The following is a 25,162-nucleotide window of genomic DNA, read 5'->3' on the forward strand; positions in this document are numbered from 1 at the left end:
ACAAAGCCAGTGTTGAATCAAACGTGGGGGTTTTTTTTTAAAAAAAAAAAAAAAAAAGAAAGAAAAATTCTCATAGTTGGACTCCCATGAGGCAACCAGCTCATGAGCAGCAGGCCAGCCTTCTGATTTTACACCCCTCTCTTTTCAACAACAGCAGCAGCAAAAGCTGTAAAAAAGTGGTTGCATGAGAAGCTGTTCTTTCTTATTCAACTTCCTTATTGCCTTATTTTTCCTTCTTCTTAAAGTACCTTTCCCTTTCCCCCCAAAAGATCCCTGACCTCAGTGATGTATTGGTGTACTAGACTTTGCATGCAGCAAGTACCAAAGTGCACACTATAAACAAACAGCATCTGCTGATTGCAGGGAAGAACACCCCTGCTCTGTGCACACACCACAAGAGCACAAACAGGCACAGCAGGACTCCTGAATTTTTAAGAGATTGCTAGGAATTTCACAGTTTGCTTACTGTCAAAATTAATCTTTTTTTTTTTTAACCTGCTGGAGTTCCTCCATCTCCTTGAAAAAACAAGCCATCATCATAATTCTCTAAAACTTCCAGCTACAGCTCACATCATCTAGAGTGGCAGATACCCAGTCAGAAACCTGAAAAATCAAACTCCTCTTTAGCCAGCAGAAGAAGTGGGACTAAAAGAAACACTGGAAATGCAAGATATGTATGTGTGCACTCAGACAACACCGGGTAGAGACAACCAAACCAACACTTTAAGGAACAGATGGAGCAGTTTCTCACTACTCAGGCTGCTGGGCTAATAGCCCAGCTCTATTAATAAACATGGTACTCTCTACTTGCTAATGTCCAAAGCTTCAATTTTGGATTCACTTTACAGAAAATAAACTGGATGGTTTTTCCTCATCTAGCTTCACAGTGTTGGCCCAAATGAGATGCAAAAATAAGTTGTCCTTAAGTGAACCAAAGAAAAAAAGAAGTCTGCTTGACAGCAGTGAAATGTGCATATACTGATGAACAGAAATGACATTCTAAGGCGGCAACCTAATTTACGACTTGGAAGAAAAACAAAACCATGATATTTTGATATCTAGACTGCTTGTCAAAACTGGTTTCAGTTAGTCCAATTAAGAGGTTAAATTATAAAAGAATATAACCATGGAATTGACTACCTCTAACTTCATATAAACGTAAATGAGTTTTTGTGTAGCTAATATAAATGTGGTAATTTAATGCAGTCATCAATACAGCAAGGAAGTGTTTGAAAATGAGTATGCAAAGCAGGCAAAACAAAAACGCTATATAAAGCACACTGAAGGTAGCTTTCCCCTGGGCAAAAGTTCCTGTTAACATACAATGAGTATGGAAATAGCAAAAGAATCAGCCAGAGCTTCTGCTTTGTATGAGCATATCTCCAACTGCACTGTAGTGAACCTGTGACTTTCCATGACTACCCTGAGCTGAACTCAGCAAAACTGTCACTGGACTCCAGAAAGGAAATCTATCCACCAGCTACCCCATCTGTTTGTTCTGTTTTGTCTTACAGCACCTGAAAACTCACTGCATGTCTGGTCACAGGACACTGCAGCCCCAAGACAGGTCAGTGCAGAAGCCACAAAACTTTCCACTTCAGTTCAAGCTCCCAATCCCATTTAACTCCACAGCTCTGAAAGCAAGCAATTATGTCATCACTTTGAATTTTTAGATGTTGGAGGGTCAAGATTTATGAGCAGTAAGGCAAGGCCCATGTCACCTCCTTCAAGTAGTCTGTAGAAAATTTTCCTATTCTTAACACAAAATTAATCCCTTCCCTTGCCTTTTTCTGCCTTTTCACCATGTCCCTTTAATGAACCAAGAGTTTTTCAGTCCAACACTCACTCACTCTGGTCAGTTCTTCATGTGAGCAATAAAATACTGACATGGAATCAAGGCAAAGGATAATCAGAAGTGCTAGAGACAAAATGAATACAAATTTAGGAGGAGTCACTACAAGCACATATTGCAGGATGCCACAGGTTCGTGCAAACATTTATTTCACTTTGACGACTACTTGAATCTTCTACAAGGCTATTCTCTACTTCTGAAAGGTTTTTGAGGGGCAAGGTAGTTTTTATATTTTAAGTGAGAAGATCATAAAAGTTACACTAGAATTTCTAACAAACAGCAAAGCACGATTTTTTCACGAAGAGTCTTAAGCATTCATGTTGAAGACAAAGTTGTAGTTACTGCTTATTTTGAAAGGACAAGTAGTGGTGGTTTAAAAGTATTAGAAGGGTTAGGTTTTTTGCACTTGGAGTTTTACAGTTTATGGGTAAAATAATTAGCTTTGCTTTCAAAAATTATTAGCACCAACTTCCTCACTTCCCTTAGTGCGTGTCACAGATAGTCAATACTGATGAAAACAAAACAAATAAGGGGGTGGTGGTGGTATCAAGCATCAACCATCTTTTGAAATTTCCTTTGAATATCTTCTGTTCATCTCATCCCAAAAGTCTTAGACAAACCAAAAGCAAATGAATATGGTCCCTCAAAATGCCTTCAGAATGCTCTGGCTGAAATAAAACACAGCAGATGTTAAAATCTCCACTTCCTACTTAATATTGTTCTAAGTTTCCATCCAAAAATGTAAAGCTGTCTGTGGGACTAGTGTTAGCCTCCTGTCATTCCATGACTCCGCTATTTCAATCCTATGAAATAATGAACCTGTTGACCCCCCAAAAAAAGATGTGAGAGAGAGAACTTTGTTAAGATCTGGCCCCAGTGTACAAAACTCAACTCCCCTCAACAGGTTTCCACAAAACTCATCATATTCAGAAACAAACACAAAGCCTCTTTATATGACTTGACTTTGTCTGAGTAATTTCTTTACAGATGAGTATATACTCACTGACAAAAGTCAAAATCAGACAAAATAAAACTCTTCAAACTAATCAGATCCCTTCCCCTAAAATATGAAAAAATCGATCACTGTAATTTCTAGTTTTGAATTCTCTTGAGGTGCCCATATACAACAGTGGCACCAATAAAATAAGTGTGGTAAGCACATAGCACTCTCACTGGTCTGGCCAAGTCCTGATTTGGCCAATGTAATTTTCACTTTGTGCCTCAAACCGCTTTTCTGCAGCTGCAGTAAGTTACTCCGAGCCTTGTTACATGTTAGTAGGGGGTGAAGAGCTCATGCACAGGATTCGAAGGACCCTCCCTTAGTCACTGAATCCAGCCCCTAACATTACAGACTACTCATTCATCCCTTGCAAAAATTACCTCCATCTGGAAAGGGAGGTGTTTCCCTGTCTCCAGTACTCTTGCTGGGAGCCCATTAGATCCCAGTTACCCAGGGCTTTCAAGTCCTACTGAGTAGGAGGAGCAGAAGCTCTTCATTCAAGCATTTCAATATTCTATGTTTATGTCCTTGTCAAACTGAATGAGTGGCAGCTAAAATCTGACAAAACCAACCAATTCTTAAGTCAAACTCCAAGATCAAATGTAGCAAGTAATGACAATGCACACTCATTATCACTTCACTCTAAGTTACCTGCTACATCCTGAACAGTAACATTTAATCAGGCTAGTATAAAATATATTAATGCAGCCTGAGTTCTAGTGCCAAAGGCTTCACAGATTTAGTTGCTAACACTAGCTAGCAAGACAAAAAAGGCTGACAACTGGGAGCTTTACTGATTTGGTTTTTTCACAGTTTTGTTATTGTATGCTGGTACAACAAATGCAACATGACACCTCATCTGTAAGGTACTGATAATTGATTAAATATGTCTTCAGAAGTAACCAAATAACCACGAAACAGTAAAACATCAGAATCAAGATTCAAAGATTAACCTCTCATGCCCAACAATTTAAGGATTATCTTCAGAAAGAAAAATACGTGCAGAAATGAAACTAATGAGAGAAAAACCTTTACAAATAACAAGCGTAGAAAATTTTTGAATAGTCTTACTTGTAGTTTTTCTCCCAGAACTTGATCGGTCTTGCGTACGATGCGATAAAGATGACACTACCAAGAAACGGACTCAGTGGTGTAGAAAAGACTGAAGTGGCCAGAGTTTGGAAAAAAAGCATAGCAGAGTCTGAAAATTGCAAGTTAAGGTAACACAAATGATTTAATTATACTTTTAAACCACTGTTGAGGCAGCTGTTTGAACTATTTATTTTTGCTTTTTTGTTATTTATTTTACCAAAGATGTGGTAAGGAAAGGAAAGGAAGGCAGGCAGTGCCAAACTGCCAATTACAGCATGTAATTCATGGCTCTTTGATGCTACACAGTTGTACAGGAGGCGACATGTCTGAACGAAGTACCTTATTAGCAGGGTGACCCTGTCTAATCTCTGCCTGAGGACAGATCCTGAGCACAGGCAGACCACTAAGTGCCCTTTTCAAGCTACCTACTGGACCTTCTATAACACAAAGTGCCTTTCCAGAGTCTGACACAGTTTAAAACATCACCCTCCCCCCCCCCAATATCACATTCTTGGAAATTTTTTTGTCTCTGCACTGGCATCTTACTCCCAATGTGTCTGATATTCCATTCTGTGAGTTTCTGCTTATTTTGCAATGTGGATAAACAACTATGCCTCTATAATCCATCCTGCTGGCTTAAAATCATGATTTCATGTTAATTCTTACTGACATTTTAATACTCCCTGCTGACTGAAAGGTAAAAAAATGTTCAGCATTTCATACTTTTAAAATATATATGAAATGAGAAGGTGAGGACAGGAAATTGAAAATATCACACACAAACATCATAATGAATACCTGAATCCATACCTTACTTTAAATGTAAAATCATATTTCAGATTACTGGAAAGCAAGTCAGGAGATGGATACGGATACTAAAAGAGATATAAGTTAAAAGGAATATCATTAAAAAATCCCAAGGAAATGAAATGTTAAGCTTTAATTCTTCATTAAATCATACCACATCCATGAAATCTCAGGAAAAAAGTTTCCAAGATGGCATAAGAGACGAGTTATCCTTCTTTACACCTCTCTTGAAAGGAAGGTGCTAAGTAAAGAAGCCATGAACTAAGGAGCCACTATCAAAGCACAGCGATCAAGTGCATCTCAAACTAAAATTAAGGTCAAATCACCCAATATGCAGTCTTTTACCTTACCCTCTTCTAGTAATATCCTGTATGTGTGTCCCACAGTCTCTGAGACTTTACAGAAAAAACATTTTAATACACATAGCATCACTCATGGTACAGTATTTCCATAAAAAGGCTAGCTAGCCATGCTTTCAAAGCAATTTGCAAAATCTATAGACAAATATTTAACAAAAGATCTCTCTCAAATCCCTCAAACTTATTAAAAGAGAGTGGTCTGGAACGGTGTCTTTGTGCGTTAGAGAGATTGGAAAATGAGCTGCCATCAAAGTTCAAAAAGCAACAGAGAGCACAGAGCGGGAAGCAAGTGCATCAAAAAAGTTAAACTGTCACATTACACTGTAGTCAAAATCAGCACTGGCTGTGAAAGATGAACAAGTATTTACAAGTGTCAGGTAAGGGAAGAAGGCATGGGAGTTGAAGAGAGAAAAAGAGAACAAGGAGAACCGATAAGGACAGAAAATCAAGTTTTCTAAAGAGAGTTCTACTGTCATGACTGATTTAAAAATTGCCACCATCACGTATTAAGACATTTAGTCCTCCACTGTGTGTCCAAGACATAATCAGTAGCAACAGTTCTATTTTTTCTAAAAGACATAATTCTCTACTAAATGTACATTGGAAGATATTTCCCATTTGACTTGTGAAGAGTGATTTTAACTAACTGTTTCATATATGTAAGTGTGTCATGAGAGCAAGTAACAGCACCTGACTCCCTTATATATAGTTGATGTGTACAGTGGACAATTATTTGTCATCAGGAGTTTTTTTATTTGATGGTATCCAATTTGCTTTTATTAGATAATTCTTTTCTTTTTATACCAACACTTTAATTATGTCTAAGTGAAAAATATAAAAGCACCACCAATTACAGACGCACTTTCTTACTCTGTGTCCCAAGGCAGGTTTCCTGCATACCATCTTTGTTAGGTTATACTGCGTAGAAGTGGAACTTGTTTCTTTGTGAATAATGGATTTTCATTTTAAGATGGCCAAAATCAAATTTTGAGGAAAAATAACTAAAAACTCTTCAACATGAAATAAAACATTGTATTTGAGGATTATTTTTTATGATTTAAAAATCTGCTTAAATTCAAATCATCTTCAAAACGAGTAACTGAAAGACTGACATTTTCAAACTCTTCCTTCCCCGTCTTTTAACACAAAACTATGCAGTAAGGCCAGCCCAAATGCTCTGTTTCTCAAAACCCACATTTTTAATTGCAATTACTACAGGCCAAAAATGTTTGGTCACTTCCAGGCACACGATCAAATAGAGGATGGGAGAACCGAGTGTCACAGGGCTTCCTTTTCTGATGTTAGAACCGTAACCCTGAAACAACCAAAGCAGAAACTCTCATAAGCAGGATTATCTGAACTACAAAATCCTTTCTCTCCAAATCTCACTGTTCATTCATTAGGTAAAACCCTCCTCTGACTACAAACTACACTGACTTTCTCAATGCACTGATAATTATAAACATATAACCTCATTTTACCCATTTAAATACTGGGAAGTGAAGTTGCAGATCTCTCCTCAAGCCAGAAGCTCATTCCCATTCCTGGTCTTTTGGGATTAGGAGGGACTTTGAGGGGTCACATAGTCCATCTAGCAGCCACAAGGCAGGATCAACTAAACCTCTATGACTCCTGATAGGTGTTTGTCTAAATACCTGAAGATCTCTAATGGTGAAGGCTCCACAACCTCCACCAGGCAAAGCTCCACATGTGTTGCCCTTCATGCCCTGCACGCCACAATCAAATGCATTAAAGCATACAGAACTAGTCACATCACTGAGCTCTATGGCTAAAGTTCACCAAGGCACTGCGAAATTTAAAAATTTATGTCCCATTTGCAAATGTGATTTAGGCAATTAAGAGCCACAAATAATTAACTCTGCAAAGAAATGGCAGGCTTAGTGCCTCTGCAAACTGCAACGTCCATTCATCATTACTGTTTGCAGGGTTATGGTAGCAACAAATAAAAAAACTGTGCAAAAAGGCAGAGTTATTGTTGTTGTGGGAATAGTAACTTGGGCATTTAACCAGTATCTTAATTGCAACGTTGCCTTAAAAGACAGATTTGCATTTACAAAGCATACTATAAATAATAGAAAGCTAGTCTCAATCACTTTAGCAGTAACTGTGTAAACAAACTAAACCCTGCTTAGTTAACTACTTGCCATTTTGCAAAGCTTAATTGCTACTTTTATCAATAGTAAAGTTATCACTGCACAAAGTATTTGTGACCAAAGGGAAACTCGTTGAAATATAATCTTAGTTCTTAAATGTTTTGCTAAATAACTTTATAAACAGTTCTCCTGCAATTCACACCTACAACAGAGATGAAAATACTTTTTTGTTGTGAAATTCTGGAACACTTTGCTATAAATCACTCAAAATGCTCAGACAGATCACTGTTTTTATAATGCTTTCCTTTTATAAACTGACATTCTAAAGCTTTCTCTCTGGGAGTTATTCTGCACTTTACTATGACCAAGACTCCCAATTTGTTCTTCCTATCTAGAAACATAAGCATTGTTAATCAATGCTGCATATGATTCAACATATCACAGCAAAGAGCAGAGGGAAGAAATCACTCAAGGGGAAGGGAAAAAACACTGTGGGATGAAAGGGACAAAGGCTTAACTGCGTATATCTAATAAACAGTACAAAGTAAACTCTTCAGTAGGTCTGAACTAAAACTACTTTGTCAACTCTTCTTCCGCAACTTTGGGACGGAAGCAAGAAATGAAAAGTTTGTCTCTGAAAATGCTTTAGATGTCAATAAAGTTAAATTTGTTCAGTTAAAGTGTTTTATTCCATTTTTTAATCTTTTTCCTGTATTAAATCAAGTTTCTAATTGAATTAGACTTTAAGCTGAAAAATTTTTGTTCCAAAAATCCAATATATGTATTTTAACCCTACAGACATTTGGGGGTCACTGAACTCTGTGTTTTACCCTCCATATCTACAAACCCAATGTTCACAGCCCTGGAACAGGCACTGAAACAGACTGTTTCTGAAGGACTGCTTTGGTGTTGATGAACATACATTCATACTCATAAAAAAGAGTGGAAATGTTAAAAAGGAGAATGCTTCTCAGCACCACAATGAAAAGTGTACATTAAAATGTTAAAACCCAGCTGCTTCTGAAATGGAAAAAAAAAAATTAAAATCAGGACAGTTGCAACAGAAATTGTCTCACTGAAATGAATTTGTATCTGAGATACCAACTAGAAGCACTGAGAAAGTAACTAATATTTTAGAGCTCAGCCAGCCATATGCCCAGCATTTTACAAAACTAGCGTCTGCAATCATAACAGTCCACCCAAGTTGGAGCTAATATGACAGTCACAATGTTTCTTTCTGGATGCATCAAAAGTCAGTGCTGAGGACTGTGGAAGTAAGTGATCTGCAGAATGTGGCTGGGTGGGAAGTGAGGAGGCATAAACAGACCAGTTTGAGTCAGAGTTCAGTTTCCCAGTTTCAGATCCCATGCAGTCAAGAAAGAGAGAAAACTATTTCTCAGGAGATGCTCCAAGCATTTTCACATTTTAAAATAAGTTATCTAGGAATTTTGCATCTTGTTCAAACACTGTAAATAAATTACATACATGAAGAGGAATTTAAAAATAAAGAAAAACAAATTTATAAAGGATATGAGGTATTGCAAAGAGCTGAGCAAAAACATGGAACGATGATCCCCAGGCAATCTGCCAGGGAGCAATGTATGTCATGATGAACTGCAACTTCTGAAGTAGGTCCCACAGCTGAAAAGAAAAAAGAAAAACATGGTGACTTTTTAGGCACTGAGATAGTTTCAGTACTAATACCTGAAGTGACGCTTTCTAGAACTGTGCCCTGGAATGAATGTGAGATAAATTACATAGTATTATTAGCTTTCATGGGCATTAAGGCCTCACTTTAGTAAGGCACAAAAGTATATTCTTCATTTGAAATTCAAACTTGCAATAAGGTACATTTTGAACCACCATACTGAGGTAGCTCCCAGATTACCCTTCTTCAAAAGTATGTCTGTGTTCACTAGAAAGTGGGAAACAGGTTCTGATATTCACTGTATATATCATGCCGCCAGTCAGACAGTTACAGAAGAGACTCCAGGAGAAAGTGGCTATAGCAAACAGAGGAAGCTCAGTGTGTGACATGTGTGGCTCTGCACATGGAAATCAGACTTATTTCTCAAGAACACGACATTTTCATTTGTTGAATCAACAGGAGCAGCCATCACTATGTAAGCATATGCTTGGCATTAACCATGAATGGTAGCTGCATTTTCAAGATCAAACCATCCTACCATAAAAATGTTGCATTAATATGAATTTTTATTTTTGTGCAGTACAAATTGAAAAACACACTGAATTTACTTTTGCTTCCTGTAAAATAATTCCTGCTTCTTTGGTGCTGCAGCTAGCAGTTTCTGATTCAAGAATGATGTGTACTCATTCCCTAGAACACATTTTTTTTCTGCCAGCACTCTTGGCATTAGGCCAAAACAGATCTTACGTCTTGTCTGCATTCGGCCATTGGATTCATATTGCAGAGTAGGTTCCTGACAAACTGTCAGGAAAGATTTGGCTGTCAATAGACACTAGTGCTCAACACACACACAAGTTGACAGTGCAACAGGAGTATATGCAATATTTCATGCTCACATAGCAAATATATGTTGAATTTCCAATAGTAAATTTTTTACTTGAGTTAATGAAAAACAAGACATTGCCAACATCCTGAAAGACACTGAGGCTATATCAATACTCATATATTAAAAGCTTCCAGGGAATATTCCAAGCACTGGTATTCTGTATGTTGTTAAGTTTTTAGAAATGTCCCTGGGAAAGTTTTGGTCTGGCCCAGCTAGCACTCTTCCAAGCAAACCTCAAGCATCCTTTCTAATGAAAACCCTCCATGGTGCATTTCCAGGTGGCAGTTCCATAACTCCACCCTGCATACAGACTGGGAGAGTTTACCAGCATGGACACAAGCTTCTCCATGTCAGCTGGCCTCAGGGACAGAGCATGGTCCTAGGCACACTTCATTTACTAGCATGTTGTCAGTAAGAGAGGATGCACCTTCACTGGCTAACTCATTTCATCTGTCCTTAAGTTACCACCCCCAAAGTAACACTTGGCCATCTGTATCCATATTGGCAATGCACTTACAAGATGTCTCATTGAGTTCCTCTACTAATTGTTGTAAATAATTGCAAATGAATTGTGAGGGAGCTAAGAATGACTAATAGCATTAATGTGTTTTGGTCTTTGTGCTACCAAACGATCACAGCAGCAGCTGCTAACTCCAGTTATAACCCGTGTCATGCTAACTCCGGTTACAACTGATAAACCTTCCAGCTGAGATGCAAGCAGTGCTTCACATGTTTTCTGTGCTTTGGCATGACTCAAATTAGGAGCAATATGCGAAATACAGATTATGTTAACTTTGCACAGGCATACTATTTAAAACCAGCAAAGCCCTGATAAAAACAAGCTGATATGATCTCTTCAAGGCACAGCCTGGTTACCACTATGTAGTTTATGTATGAGAAATTCATATCTTGCCAACTTTTGTTTTCTCTCAAAAATACTACATGTGACTTGAAAACTACAACATTAGACAAAGCAGGCAAATGAAACTGAACTGAAACTAGAACGGACTTTTATTTGTTTGAATCTTCTTTAGCAGGTTATGGAGTTGCTTTGTTTTGCTTAGTTTTTATTTATCTGAAATGTCTGAATGAACAGCTGGGAGAAAAATTGTATCTGCTAAAAGATTTAAGTGAAGGGCTGAAAAAGCTAATGACTCACATCTGAAACCTCAAAAATTCAAAACTGCAGCACAACCCAGCAAAGTTCTGCCTGTTACAGATTGAAATCACAAAGCCATAAATCACCCCAGCTGTGCTCAAAGCGCAGGGTTCATCAAAAGGTTTTCAAACCTCAAATAAAATTCAGGTTTTGCATTTGCTAGGAAACCAAATCCAGGAGGAGACTCTTCTGGCTTCTTGTTCTATTACATTGTTTTAATCATTCTTTACACATTTTTGCACAACAGGCCACGAAGCCCAAGTTCCCTGTTGCTTTTAACAAGTCCTACTACCTCTACATTCACCACTGCTTGAACTTGCTGTTTCTTTCAACACTTACCTCTCGGCTAACGTTTCTACAAGACAGGCAATAGAGCTCATTTCCACTCGTAAGAATATGAACTAGTGAACCTCTCGGTTTTTGAGAGCCTCACAACACTGCACCTAAAGGCCTGGAAATGTGTGATTTTCGAGCTACTGCTTTCATTAAGAGTTGTCAAGTGTCTCTATTACCTCTTAAATTACTGCTTCCAGTGCATGTTCTGTAAAACACCTTAAGGGTAACGTGCCATTAGCATTTTACATATCTAACTGTAATTGCTAAAGGTGATGTCATCTAGCGACTATAAAACAGATTTAGGAAGGGGGTTGGCTTCGTATTTTCTCTTTTTCATTTTGCTAGAATCATCTGAAAAAAAAATTTTTCCTTGTCAGTTTTACCCAATTTACAATATGCTTTCTCCTATATCTGATGCAGGATCTCCAGGGATTCACAAAGCGCTATTGCTGTTCTCACAGAAAGAAACTGAAGCTGCTAAAAACTGCCTTCACAAATAGGAGGAAGCAGATCCTCAGCAACAGTCGTTCGCTTATTTCAACTACAACTAACTGCATTTCAGTCTTCAATAATCGTGACACTAGTTAAAGAGGAAAACCTCCAACATCTTTTTTAAATTGTCAGAAACAAGATAGGATTAGAAAGGGTTAGGAAAGCCAAAGCCCATCTGGAGTTGAATCTGGTGAGGAAAGTACAAGACAACAGGAAGGACTTCTACAGGTTTATCAGCAGCAAAAGACAGACTGGGGAAGAAAAAACACAGACCCACTGCTGAATGGGGCAGGGGACCTGGTGACAAAGGGCATGGAGAAGGCTGAGGTACTCAATGCCTTCTCTGCCTTGGGCTTTACTGGTAAACCTTCAGGAATTGCAGGCCCCTGAGACTTGTGGGAAAGCATGCACAAATGAGGACACCCTAAGTAGAGAAGGATTAATTAAAGGTATATTTAAACAAACTGGACAAGAGTACTTCCATGGGACCTGATGGGACACCTCAGCCCTCCTGTGATTCTGTGAAATAAGCAATTTATCCTCAGTAAAGTTAAGTCTGAATGAGGGTAATAACTTGCTCCTGAGGGTGGGAGGTATATTTTTTAACAGTGTCAGATACAAAGGGGGAACCTTCCGATCTAAGGTGAAAAATAAAAAAAAAAATCTGTGCTGAGTTTTAACACTCTCTTTATAACCATTTCCTTAAACATGTATAAAAGATTAATTTTACATTAAGACTTCTGCATCCCAGTTTAGGATGATTTATAAAAGGATATTTTTATTAAGCCTTCTTAGATTTTCAATTTTTTCTACAGTTCACTAAGCAGAAAAATTATATATTATTTAGGAGACAAAGTTCTAATATTCCTAGATATCTTTACTCATGTGACAGTTTTGCACAGTAAACAGTTTTAAAGGCTTTGATAAAGAGTTTAAATTATCAGTATATTCAGTGAATTTAAACCAGTACATTCCCACTGCTGTCAAGTGAAAGTGCAGAACATGCATCCATCTTTCATATTTATTTTATGTGGACACACACATTTTATCATCTTAATCATCCTTAAGTCTTTTTGAGTTCTGAAGCCTCTACAAACCTCTGGCACATAAGCTAGTATTCTATACATCTATAACAAAGCAAAGGCAGACTTAGCTTTTCAGAATTCCTTTTAAATCCAGTTATTCTTACTTAACCAAATTTAAGTAACATTACAATCTAGAAGTTAATGGAAATTAGTTAACATACATTAAAAAAATATTTTGGGAGTCTGAAATATCACTAAAATGTGATCCCCTTTTCTCAGTTTGATAGATTTCAATAAACTAGGCAGAGATTAACACCTGAATTTAAATGACACTGAGTGTGAGATGGAGGCTACACAATGCTTTCAGCTTTTGGCAGACTTTCTATCTGTTTAGCATCTGTTGGGACTCTGTGTGGGCAGACTCCTTGGCAATACTGGGACTAAATAATGCATAAACATTAACATTTTCTTGCTAAGCTTCAATTTTGCTGTGTTTTTAAAAAAGTATATGTACAAATTGGTTTTAAACAAAAATAACTGTCACATACAAATGACTATATGCTCCGTGTGCCACACAAAATTAAGGTATTAAAAAAGTTAAATACAGAAAGCAATTATTTCCTACTTTGAACAGGTATTTTTTTATATTCCCGTTTAGATCCTGAGAACTTGAGATAGATTGGAACGCAGACAGTAGGGAGTCACTTAGTTTTTCATGTTGAGCTAATTCTGGTCAAATGGCATCTCCAAATCTTGGAAGTAAATTCTAACACCTTCCGGTAATTTATTTTTTTTTGTATGTCAATAAAAATTAAGACACATTAAGAGGGAAAAGTTGTGAGCATGTATATGTTTATGGATATGAAATTAAACTTAGGTGGAATAATTTTATTCTAGTTCATGGCTTTGCTTTGCAAATCATTGACTTCCTGTTTTTTATTTAATGCCACTTAAAACAAACTTCACTTATGAAATCCTACAAAACAAGATTTACTGGAAATATTAAAGGTTTTTAATGTTTATGTCTTAATTCATTGTCAGATTCTATTGGTGTATTTGAACAGCACTATGTTTGAATCTTCAACAAATACTTTCCAGGCTGTCTCTATTTGCATCTGCTTACAGACATTTGAAGCCTTTATACTGTGGGATTTCAAGATCATTGTCTAATGCAACATATGTAAGAAGATCAAAATAAAATCAGGCCAAGGCTCTGATATTGAACCTCGGAGGAATATATTCCTGAAACAAAGTGTTCAGCACTTCACATCGACAGTGTACAGAACAGGCATGTTTTAAACAGTTTGAGTAACAAGCCTCAGCGGCCTTACATTTGAAGTTAAATGTTAACCACCAGGCAGAAGTATGATGAGGATTATGACAATAAGATGATGATAAAACCTAACAGCCCTGGATCTGCTCATGGCAGATGCTGCTTCTTCCTACATTGTCAGATGACAGCTAGAGCCCAGGGAAGGAGCCTGTGATACTGTAAGAAACCATCTCCCATATCTCCCGAGGTGGGCAAAAAGGACAAGATCAGAGCTAATCAGCTTAATTTGCAGAGGGCCAGAGGACTGAAATAAATCAGCTGGGAGCTGCACTGATCCAGCCTCTTCAGTGAAGCCTTCATAGGCATGGCTTCTGCCAAGACTCTATCTTCCCAGAAATCTCCTTTACTAAAAGCAGACATGAAAAATGCACAGAGTAAGTTGTGCACTGAAGCGCCGGATACTCAAGATTTCTCTTTCTGTGCCTGCATCAATAGATACAGAACACACTTCTATCAGCATGAACGTACATGAATGTAGAATGTAGTCCTCAGTGCGTAATGAGCCAGACTGACACAGAGAGTGGGTGTACATCATCCTGCACCCCTGAGTATATCCGTCCCATTCTAAGGGAAAAACACACCAAAAAAAAAAAAAAGAAAAAGAAAAAGAGAGAAAATACAATTTGGGAATAGTGTCAGGAATGAAGTCTGACAAAGAGGTCACTGATAGAAGGCTGAATGAAAAATCAATTAAACCATTTCTGCAATATTAAAAGAAAACATGAACTGTACAGTGCTCATGAGAGTTAAGTAGTCTATGGAAAATACCACTGGGATTATCCTGTCAAATATCAGATGTAGCCTTGGGTATTTTATTCAGCAGAAAGTGTCTTAACAGGGTTTATATGCCTGATATCAAAAGTTGAGGAAACAGCTGTGAGCCAAGAGGGTACAGCTGATTAAGACATTGGATTTCAGTATGCACAAATGACAAGAAATGGATTAAAATATGAATTAACGACTTAGTGCCAGAAGCTTTGAAGTGAAACATCAGATTTAGGAAGGATGAAAAATCAGACGGTGAAAGGAAAAAGAGTGAGGCTTTTGACTTATAAGTAGCACCTAAATCAATCAATGGGACATGCCAACATTGCCACAAAGGCAATAAAAAGATCCAATAGGTTAATTACTTGACTTCAACAAAGCACCAAGAAGGTCAATGCACTTGATAGCACTTTCTCATAAAATGAAGGAAAACAAGATGACATGCATAATGTCTTTCCTGTCCAGGGGATTGTGCTGTGGATGTTAAAAGTTAAGCCTGATCAGCACAGGTCTGGCAGGTTCTTATGAACTGGCTACCTTAGCTGGAGCTACCTTGACATAAAGATCATCTTTTGTAAATGTGTGACATTTAAGAGGTATACAGAAAGAGAAAAATTCTTATTAAAAAATAAAAATGTGGATTCCTTATTAGCTGAAAAATGTATTCTGGGAAAGAAGAAAAAATATCAGACAGGGAAATTGTATTCTTAAGTGAGCTCAGCAGGGGTAAGAGTACTTAGGCAAATGAATTCAGTGTTAATGAAGGCAAATTTAACAAGCTCTAGTTCTTTGATTATTTTGCCTTATGTGTGAAGACAAATTCAGAACCCTCAGAGGACCTGACTATAAGAAAATATAAGGTGATTTTATATTTTAGTATTGCTAATTAGTTCATCCACACACACAAATTAAGAGGCCATTAAACTGCCTGCCAGTAGCATACAAGACACTGAAAGAGATAAGAAGTTGTAGTCCTATACATTAGAGGGTTAATGACACTGGGTCTTATAATTCCCATCCAGATCTGTGTAGTAGATGAGTGTGTAGGCTCAGAGTGGCTCTTTCTTTAGGGCTTAAAGGAAGTTACACAGATTTGTCAAAAATACATATTCCAAAGTACAGGTATCGTTTATCAGTTGTGCTCTGCAGATGAAAGAGTTGCTGGTAAAAGAGCCAGTATACCACAGTCTGGCATCTCCAACATGCTGCTGGTTGCTTCCAGTAGTGAACAGACTGGCAAAAAAAAAAAAACCCACCATTTTTTTATAGTAGCCAAGAGCATACTATAGTCAGAACCATACACATTTGCACTACCAAGATTTTTTGCTGTCTTTGCTCCCTCAGCTCAACATCAGCTCCACCTGAGGTTCCAAGAGCAGTTCAGGGAGACACTATGACCCCTCTCCACCAGCAATATTTAGAGGATGCCCATGGCACTGGATGAAATGGAAAGCCACATCTTTAAGAGAACACTGCAAAAGAGCTGGGGACAAGCCTTGCCCTGAGCATCTTTGTTAACACTCAGCCAGTTCCAAACTGATATCCTTGCTGTTTGAATGATTAGCATTGGTTTCTACTTCACACTTAACAATACATGTTCATTCTTGACTTGAACAGTTGTTATTCCAGACATCCTTGAAAAGCAGCTCACACATCTGTCAAGGAGGGCAGTGCTGGGCACATTCCTGTTTTAGGGTTTGGGGTTTTTTTTGATCACACTGAAGAAAGACAGACTAGATGAGCTATAACATCATTTAACCATCCATATGCTCTCCCCCTCATATGTGTTAGATGCATTAGAGTTTTTCCTCAGTTAAATATTATGTCAGTAGACATAATGGGTGGAAGAAAGGCCCATCTTTTCATCATTCCCAAATAGTTTATTCAAACTGGTTAATATTCCCACATTTTTTGCCCTATTACAGTAAAAGTCTCAGAGTTTTTCCTACTCTTAGAAGTTGAGGAAGAAATCTCCTAAGTCCTGTTATATATTCCATCTTTGCTATGCCTATGAAGAATATATTCTCAGTTAGTTGTGATTTTCCATTTTCAACTAATATGAACATTCTTATTAACCTCTGCACTGACATCATCTCCTAAAAAGTCCAGGGAGAACAACTGGCTCATTTCAAAAGTTTACACAGAGTCATGTAGACCAAGACAACTTCTTGATTACCCAGTTTGACTTCCTGTAGAGTATACATCAGACCATTACACCCACAATTTTTGAATGAGCAACCACATATTTTTAAAGGCCACTTAGCTCTGATTTCAAGAATATAGACAACAGGAGTTTTGGACAGAAGAATCCCAGGCTGTAGCAAAGGACACAAACTGGGCTGGCTACATGGAAAGTCTGAGCATAAGAAAGATGGAGAAGACTGTTCCACTTGAATTGAAAGCTGCAGTCATTCTTAAAAATAAGTAAGAAAGTTTGTCTTGCTCCCTTCCCAAAGCAATTCGAAAGACAAAACATCACACTCTGCATATGACTAATCAACTTCTAGCATTAGGTTTTCACATTCCACAACTTGTCAAAACGTAAACAGGTAATGACTTTTTAAAAAGAAGTGAATTAACCATGTCACGTTAGTAAATTCTATAATGTTAAAAACACAAAAGAAACCAGGTTGATTAAAAAAATCCTCAGGAATATAACCGAATAGACTCTTGTCCTCTGTGTTAGCCCAGTGTGGGTGGCTTGGCTATTTGCAAACTGAGATAAAAATCTGTGAGCAGCAATTCGGACTTCCATGCCTTAACTTGTTCAGGGAGCAATATGCTCATTTGGAGCTTCTGATTTGACTAAATTACAGTAAATCAACACCAGAGTGGGGAAAATGAGGGAAGCACAATCAGTGAGATATTCAGAAATATTCTACCCAACATCATTAGCAAAGTTTTATTCAACATAATCTGCTTCAAGAGTCACTAGTGCAGTTGTGAATGTCTGTTGAATTTAGATGCCTTCTTCCCCAGTGCCTGGCAGAAGAAAATAAATGCTTACTACCACAGTGCTTTGAGAGCATGCAAATATTTTTTTTTGTGGGGTAACCATGCTTAAAAATTACCATTACTATGATTTAGGCACAGCACTTCTAGTGTTCCCTAATTCATGAGGGTGGTAAGTTGACAGTTTCAACGAGTAAGCAGAAATCAGTCATGACTGTTCTGCATAGCCAAAGGTGATGGTAATAGAGACTATTTAAGTTTTTGTTTTGTTTTTAAAAATAGTTGCAAACATAAAAATGACTGAATTACAGATGGACAGAATCTGTGAAGACACATAAAGCTTTTAGGAACAGAGGTGGATACAGCTTGCTTAGGGCCTACAGTATGGAATGAACACACACCCTCTTTATCCTCAAGTGACCGTATCCTTTACTGAAGTTCCACAATATTGAACTAATTAAAGCTCAGACCTTAATTAGGGTAAAGAAAACTTATGCCCTTTACGATTTGAAATTAATAGGACTTTAATTGCTATTATCTGCAATGCTATTTTTCAGATTGGCTTTAATGATCATTGTGTAACTGTGCATGTGCTTTTGTAATATAAATAATTCAACCACTTAATTTAAATTTTTTAAAATGGAACAAGGACAAGTCCACTTGATGAACTAATGACCTGCAAAATTTCAGCTATTATGAGATATAAAGAAAATGGCAGATCAATGCTAAAACTACATTTTCAAAACACATCTGTAGTACAAGCTTTCAGTCTAGTAGAGTAACAGTTATTGTAGCAAATACCTCTGCTTTATTTGGTATGCATCCTTTGTTATTTCATTCTTATTGCTACCACTAGTCTTTCTACCGTAGCTTCAGTAGCTTCAGACTACCCAAACAACTCCAGAAAACCCAATGAAAAGCTTTTACAGCCCTCCCTTCCAAAACCATGCAATAATCCACACTAGTATTTTGCAATATGCTCACAAGGTCAACATTTTCAAAAGAATTAACGAATAGTGAGACTTTCAATTCTGGGGTGCTAATTGTAATGAGTTTTAGGACTAAAATAAGCCATTATCCAGACACGGGATGTCCACTAATGCACATCACTGACAATCTTCTCTGGAGACAGAAATTCACCCCTTACTCTAGGGAACATGGTAATGCAACAAATATTGAAAACTGCTACAATGCTACCAACCTCTGCATCACTTTCACTGCAAGGTAAGAAGCTTTAAAAATTACTCTAACCCTATTTTAGGATCACAGAGCATGGGGTGGGGGTTCTTTTTAACGTAGGGCTTTGTATCATCTCTCTACTTCTTTTCTTCTACCCTCCCTCCCCAACGCTTGCCTCCTCAGCCCAGCAGACAGAAAGGAGAACAAGAGGTCTAAGGGTTGAAGGCTGGAAGCAGGTGAAGCTCCTACTGGAGTGTGGTCTAAGAGTTCAGAGAAAAGGAAGAGCCCAAGTTCCCCCACTGAGTTGTTATTCTTCCCTTCTCCTCCTCCTGTACAGCAGCACAGAAACAAAGCAGGAAAAGCATTTGATTTCTGCTTCACTCTTTGCCTAAATGACTTGGAACTCCCAACATTAACACCAATGAACTGGGCCTTTCCTTAGAAGCCTGAAACTTCTACGTGGACATGGACAGCAGTGTGAGCTGATGCTCCTGAATATGTCCATATTCAGCAAGTGCTGAGTATCTCCACACACACTGTTGGGCATCTCCACAGCACATGCAGCAGTCAATATGGAACCATGTCTTTCTCCTCTCAGAGATTAAGTGGTGCTAGCTAGGTCGTATTCACACATGTAGTAGGAGTATTTTAGAAAAGGAAACCAACCAAACAACCCTGAGAAAAACCCAACAAAAACAAACACCTCACCAGAGTTACCCCTGGCCAAACTGTATCATATGTTATGGCAATCAGGGACCACCAAGTTTAAAAACAAAACAAAATACAAAAGAATTGGTAAAATATTTAGGCAAGTCTTCAATACTTTCTCAGGTTTTATCAAGTTATCAGTTAAACCTGCTTCTTTCAGTGAAACAGCATAGATAGCAAATCAAGACAGGATCTGATCTGACTGATGCAGAAAGGTTTTTTTTAAAGTAAATTCAACTAGAGCACGCTCCAAGAGTTAACAATGCAACAGAAAGGAAGGAGCTCTGAGGTTAAGGTTAAGGGCAGCATCACAAGGATAACAGACTGAAAATAGGAAAAGAAAAATGTTAAGGCTGACATTAGGAAAACATTTATTATCATGAGGATGATAAGATAATGGAATAATTTCCCAAAGGAAGTTGTTGAGTCAAACACTAGAGGCATTCAAAGGAAACCTAGATAAAAACACTGGGCAATTGATCTAGAGGGCAGCCCTGCACTAATGACCCAAGAGGCTCTTTTCAACACACTGAGGATCCTCCTCTTGAAAACAACAATTCCGAACTTTCTATAGCAGCATGTGAACAAATGTAGATGCAAAATATTGCACAAAACAAGAGAAGACATTTAACTGGAACCTTGTTTTCAGCTTACAGATTTTTTCCTCTATAGTACCAGTAATCTCTGTCTATATATGCATTCACTACTTCTAAAAAATCCTACCACATATTGATCAGCACAGTGACACTGAGAAAATAAATAAAGCTGTGAAGTGTATTTTCCAAAGAAATGACAAGAGCTATAAAACTTGCCTTATGAAACACAATGGACATCATGAAGAAATCCAGCAAGAAATTTTCTGAAATGTCTCTATAGTCAAATCGGAAGAAGATTACAGTAAAGCTCAAAGTAACAAATTGATTAATAGGATTACAGAATGAGGAGCGGAGGAGTTTCATCCCAGCAACTGTTATCAGGATAATATCACAGCTGTAAGAAAGGCAGAAAGAAAAACCTAATCAAGTCAAAGCCATAAAAGCATTACATTATGAAGCTCTTAAATACAAATAGCTGTACCAAATGTATTTTAGATTGCTATGTATAGCTAAATCTACACATCTTATTGATTTCTGATATTAATCCTATGTTCTTTTAATAACCACATTTATTCTACCCATGTGCAACTTCATATTTCTCCCTTATTATCACACACTTGTAATCTGTAATAAAGAATGAACTCTGTACTAAACCCAGTAATATTGACTATTAAAAAACAAGAATCTAGAAAGGATATTTTTATACAGCTCTTAAAATTTCAGTTTCAGAAATATCTTAGCACTTCCATTACTGTAATTTGAAAAAATGTTTTGAACACACTCCAAGTTTTTTATTATTAGAAATTTGACTTGATGACACAGTTTATAATTATTTTCCTAATTTCTTTACACACAATGCCAAAATTCTGGATAGAAACACCCATAGATGTGAAGTGTTTGAAATTCTTACCATTGTTGTTGATCGGAAAGTCAATATAGTAATTACTTCCACCAGTTGAAAAGAAACTGTGTGTTGCATCTATGTGTTATAAAATGCATGCAGTCTGAATTTTACTCTCCTTTATTACATTCCAGAAAGTGAACTTAAACTGAGAACTCTAAATAGCAGATGACCACACAGAAAATCAGGAAGCCCAATCTTTAAAAATTAAAGTGCTTGCTACTATATATCCAAGAAGATAATGCTCCTCTCTTAACTCTCCAGAAAACCACACGAGTGACTCAAAGTAGGCCAGGTATTTGAAAAATGCATGGAGGGTTCTCCTCCATCCTGCTGCGAACCAGGAGAATGCCTGCTGCCATGACTGACACTTGACAGGCCAGAAAGCTATAAAGAGATTTTCATAATTCTAGAAAGGCTCATAAGTCTGTACATTTCCAGGCTGACTTTATGTGGCATTTATTCACTATTGTGTATCCTCCATAACGCAGATGCAACTTTACTTGAGTGCAGGTCATTCTAAAGGACCACCAGGACATCACTGTCAGTATGAAATGCCAAGCTGACCTTATTTCTCACCTTGTCAAAGCTGTTCTTTTCAATTTGCCCCAGATTTCTGAATGGAAAACCTAGCAACTAAGCTAAATCAATTCCAAAGCCACTAGAAGCCATTTCTGTGTATCCTGTATGAACCCGCCAGATCTCACATTCTTCAGAAAGAAGAAAATTCTTGCTCATGGAGGAACTTTCACATGAAAAACTTAAGGGATCATAGAGCAAAGGAAGACTTTTTCCTCACTGGATCTGTTAACATGTAGAAAATTTCATAAAAAATGACATTTTATAAAATAATGCTCTCAGGGGTAACAGAAAATAATTTGCTCATTATCCCTCTTTTCTTTAAAGATATTGCCACACAAGATGCTTTTCCTAGGGCCTTAACTCTCAGCAGAGAGAAAGAGAAGGGGGGCTTATTTCTGAAGCCTCTGTGGCAGGTAACACGGACAGGCTTTTCAGCTTGTCAGCATGGGTCTCATTAATAACCAGCACATCAGGATCTGGAAAGCTCAAGCAAACTCCTGACTGTGAAGGAGCTGTTCTGTCTCCTCAAGAAGCAAACCACTTCAGTCCTTTAAATCACAAAGCAAGATGAAGCTTCTTTAAAAAACAATACATTCAGATTGAGAAAAACTCCAAAATCAAATCATGCAGAACATACCGCCTCAGACACAGAGTGGGGAGAGTGCCACCTTCCTTTCTCTAAGGTGTGATGCGGTCTGATCTTTGGGTGGTAAATAACCAAGGAATGTTCCAACAACAGACAACAGGTATTTATGTATTAAAGCAGAGAAAGTAGAACTCTCAGTAACACTGCATATGGAAGGAGTGAGGAGAATCCAGGATCCCTCACAGGCTTACAGAGTTGAAGAGAAAGAGGTAGGATCTGAGGATGAATGTTTTGTGTGTGGCATTTACATGATAGCTGCAGGGGAAGCGTACTAAAGAGGAGTGCCAGAGAAGAAGGGATACTGGGAGTGTTGTGGATAGACCTCAGTTACATGAAAAAAAGAGAAAACACAGGTTTTAAATACCCAAGGTGATCACACAGACACAAGGGGGATGGTGAAGGAAAGGATTGTCATAGTATTCCCCTACAGGCCAAACAATCAGAGGCAGACAAATGTAATTACGTTCTTTAATCTCAAGATTTCTGGGGGACTGACTCACTACTTCTGAACACTTGAGGGAGGTGATACTTCAAAGTGCAATCTAGCTTGGAGGAATGACTATGTAAAAATAGCACCTTCCTAACCCTACATATTTGCTCCGTGCATGTATTCAGTCACATCTGCTAACTAATGAGAAATGACATTTTGATTACTTCCAACCTTACAGAACCAAATAGAGAGATGAGTGTGAACTCAGTTTCACCCTGGACAATACACCTAAACTCCTGAAGCACCTTGGCCTTAGCATCTCCCAAGTGCCTGGGGGGAAGAAGGTCAATGGAGAACTACACAGGCTAGCTCTGAGTGACTGGTGAGAGTTACTCTGGAGAAACAATTGTCCGGGAGGAATATGCAGAAAATTTGACAAATGCCCTCATCCTAGTTTCAGCCCCTAAAAGCAGGGACCACCTTTTTCTTATAGTTATGTAGTCCCTAAAGCTGTGTTGCTCTTCAAAAGCAACACGCAATTTTTACAAAGTTCTTTTATCTAATATTTAAAGTTAGGAATCAAAATTATTAATAATACTGAGGAATTCCCCCTCCTCCAGCACTTTGCCTGCTACTGGAACCTTCCTTCCTGAACACAGGCTGTTTCTTTGTTTTTATCATCTGCATCACTGTCTTTCTGATAAAAAGACTGCAGAAACTCTGCTCACTGGGGATACTGCAGTCACTAAGCCTGCTGAATATCTGCAGTAGGCAAGTCACTGACCAAAATATTTACCATAAAAGGCTGTCTGCAAGGATCATACTGTGTTTTCATGGATCAGCATCACCAGTTCTGCTTAGTATGAGAGACATCAGACTTTGGAAAAAACTTATATCCCTACCTTTCTCAAACCACTCTTAATGCAGGACTACTCACCATTCTACACTGCTGAATATTTTATTCAGTCTTCCCTTAAAAAACTTGTGTGGTGAAGCTTCCAATAACTCCTTTGGGAGACTATGCCGTAGTCTTAAATCCTCAGTTAGGAAATGTTTCCTGATATCCAGCCTAGATTTCTCATTTTCATCTGATTAATTCTAGTTACCCCACTGTGTTTATGCCCATCAAACACCTGCAGCCTGGTATAGTGTGTCTTCCTTTTAATTGACATTTAGACATTCCATATATATCTATATATAGCTCTTTAATCTTTTAATTTCTCTCTCACTGGAGTCATGTCTTAGCATGTGCTAAGGTAGTTTTGTTTTTTTCTTTCAGCAGAGCCAATGATTATTGTATACTGAACTAAGAACACATGAAAGCAAACTGTGACAAGCAGACTTAAGACACAAATTTAATTTCTCAGTCTTCAGTCTAAAACCAAATATTCTACTAATCACATGCTTTGAGTTATAATCTACTTACTGTGTACCAAGCTTCTTGTATTTACTAATTGAGAAAGCATCAATGGTGAGGGCATTCAGTATTATAGCTGGATACAAAATGTATTTCTCAAAGCACTGAAGCCACACATAGAGCCTTTCAAACCACATCAAATGAGCAGCATCTGAAACAGGAATTCAGATAACAGATCATTTCATCCAATTATCAGCATTTTTTGCACTGCAATACCATAGAAGTGAGTTAGCTCACATTAATAAATATAAACAACCAACTAATTTATGAAACAATGGAATTCATAATTCTTTTGCAATACAGAAATCATTTTGTTCTCTGAATTTAGAGAGTATCTGTTTTGCTGCTTGTAACTGCACTCACGAGAAACACTCAGAAATGAAAAGAGATAGTACATGCTAAATGATAGTTTCTACACAATCCAATTACTAGTCACTATATTAAATACCACTTTTAGTGGTGTAATGACTACGGAGAGGCCCTCTCCAGCTCTGGCACTGAGCTGGTGGTTCACCTAGGGAACATCACTGGAACTCTGTGCCTCTCCTTCCCTACCTTATAGTGGCAAAACACTGTCCACTAGACTGCAAAGCATCATTGACCTCACTGATAAATGAAATATCCTCTGAGACCTAAAGACTGAAGAATTAACAGGAGCTAGAAACCATCATAGATGTTTCTCAAAAGGCTTAAACAGCCACTGTAAAAAGTATCTGCCAGAATCACATTGTTCACCAGTAAAGTAAAAAACACCTTTTTTTGCAGTAGACTCTTCTAACAAGATCGCTTAATATGAGTATTAAACAAGAACTGAATGCTCTGTGCAATTCAACTGCTATGAGAACTTAGGTGAACTGGGTGCAGAAACACTTGCGTATGGACA

The 25,162-nt window shown here is 37.8% G+C and overlaps 1 protein-coding gene across 2 annotated transcripts in view; it reads right to left on the reverse strand.

Moving 5' to 3' along the window:
• PCNX2 (pecanex 2) overlaps positions 1 to 25,162 on the reverse strand; it is a 161,367-nt gene that overhangs the window by 53,720 nt on the left and 82,485 nt on the right. For both annotated transcript variants that reach the window (XM_074863133.1, XM_074863134.1), the window contains 4 exons: positions 24,289 to 24,430; positions 20,520 to 20,697; positions 8,756 to 8,865; positions 3,924 to 4,052 (listed from right to left, as the gene is read on the reverse strand). In XM_074863133.1, the coding sequence (XP_074719234.1) occupies positions 3,924 to 4,052; positions 8,756 to 8,865; positions 20,520 to 20,697; positions 24,289 to 24,430 (559 nt within the window). The remainder of the gene's footprint in view (positions 1 to 3,923; positions 4,053 to 8,755; positions 8,866 to 20,519; positions 20,698 to 24,288; positions 24,431 to 25,162) is intronic.

The sequence above is a fragment of the Strix uralensis genome, chromosome 3, assembly GCF_047716275.1.
Source record: "Strix uralensis isolate ZFMK-TIS-50842 chromosome 3, bStrUra1, whole genome shotgun sequence".
In the NCBI taxonomy this organism is placed as follows: Eukaryota; Metazoa; Chordata; class Aves; order Strigiformes; family Strigidae; genus Strix; species Strix uralensis.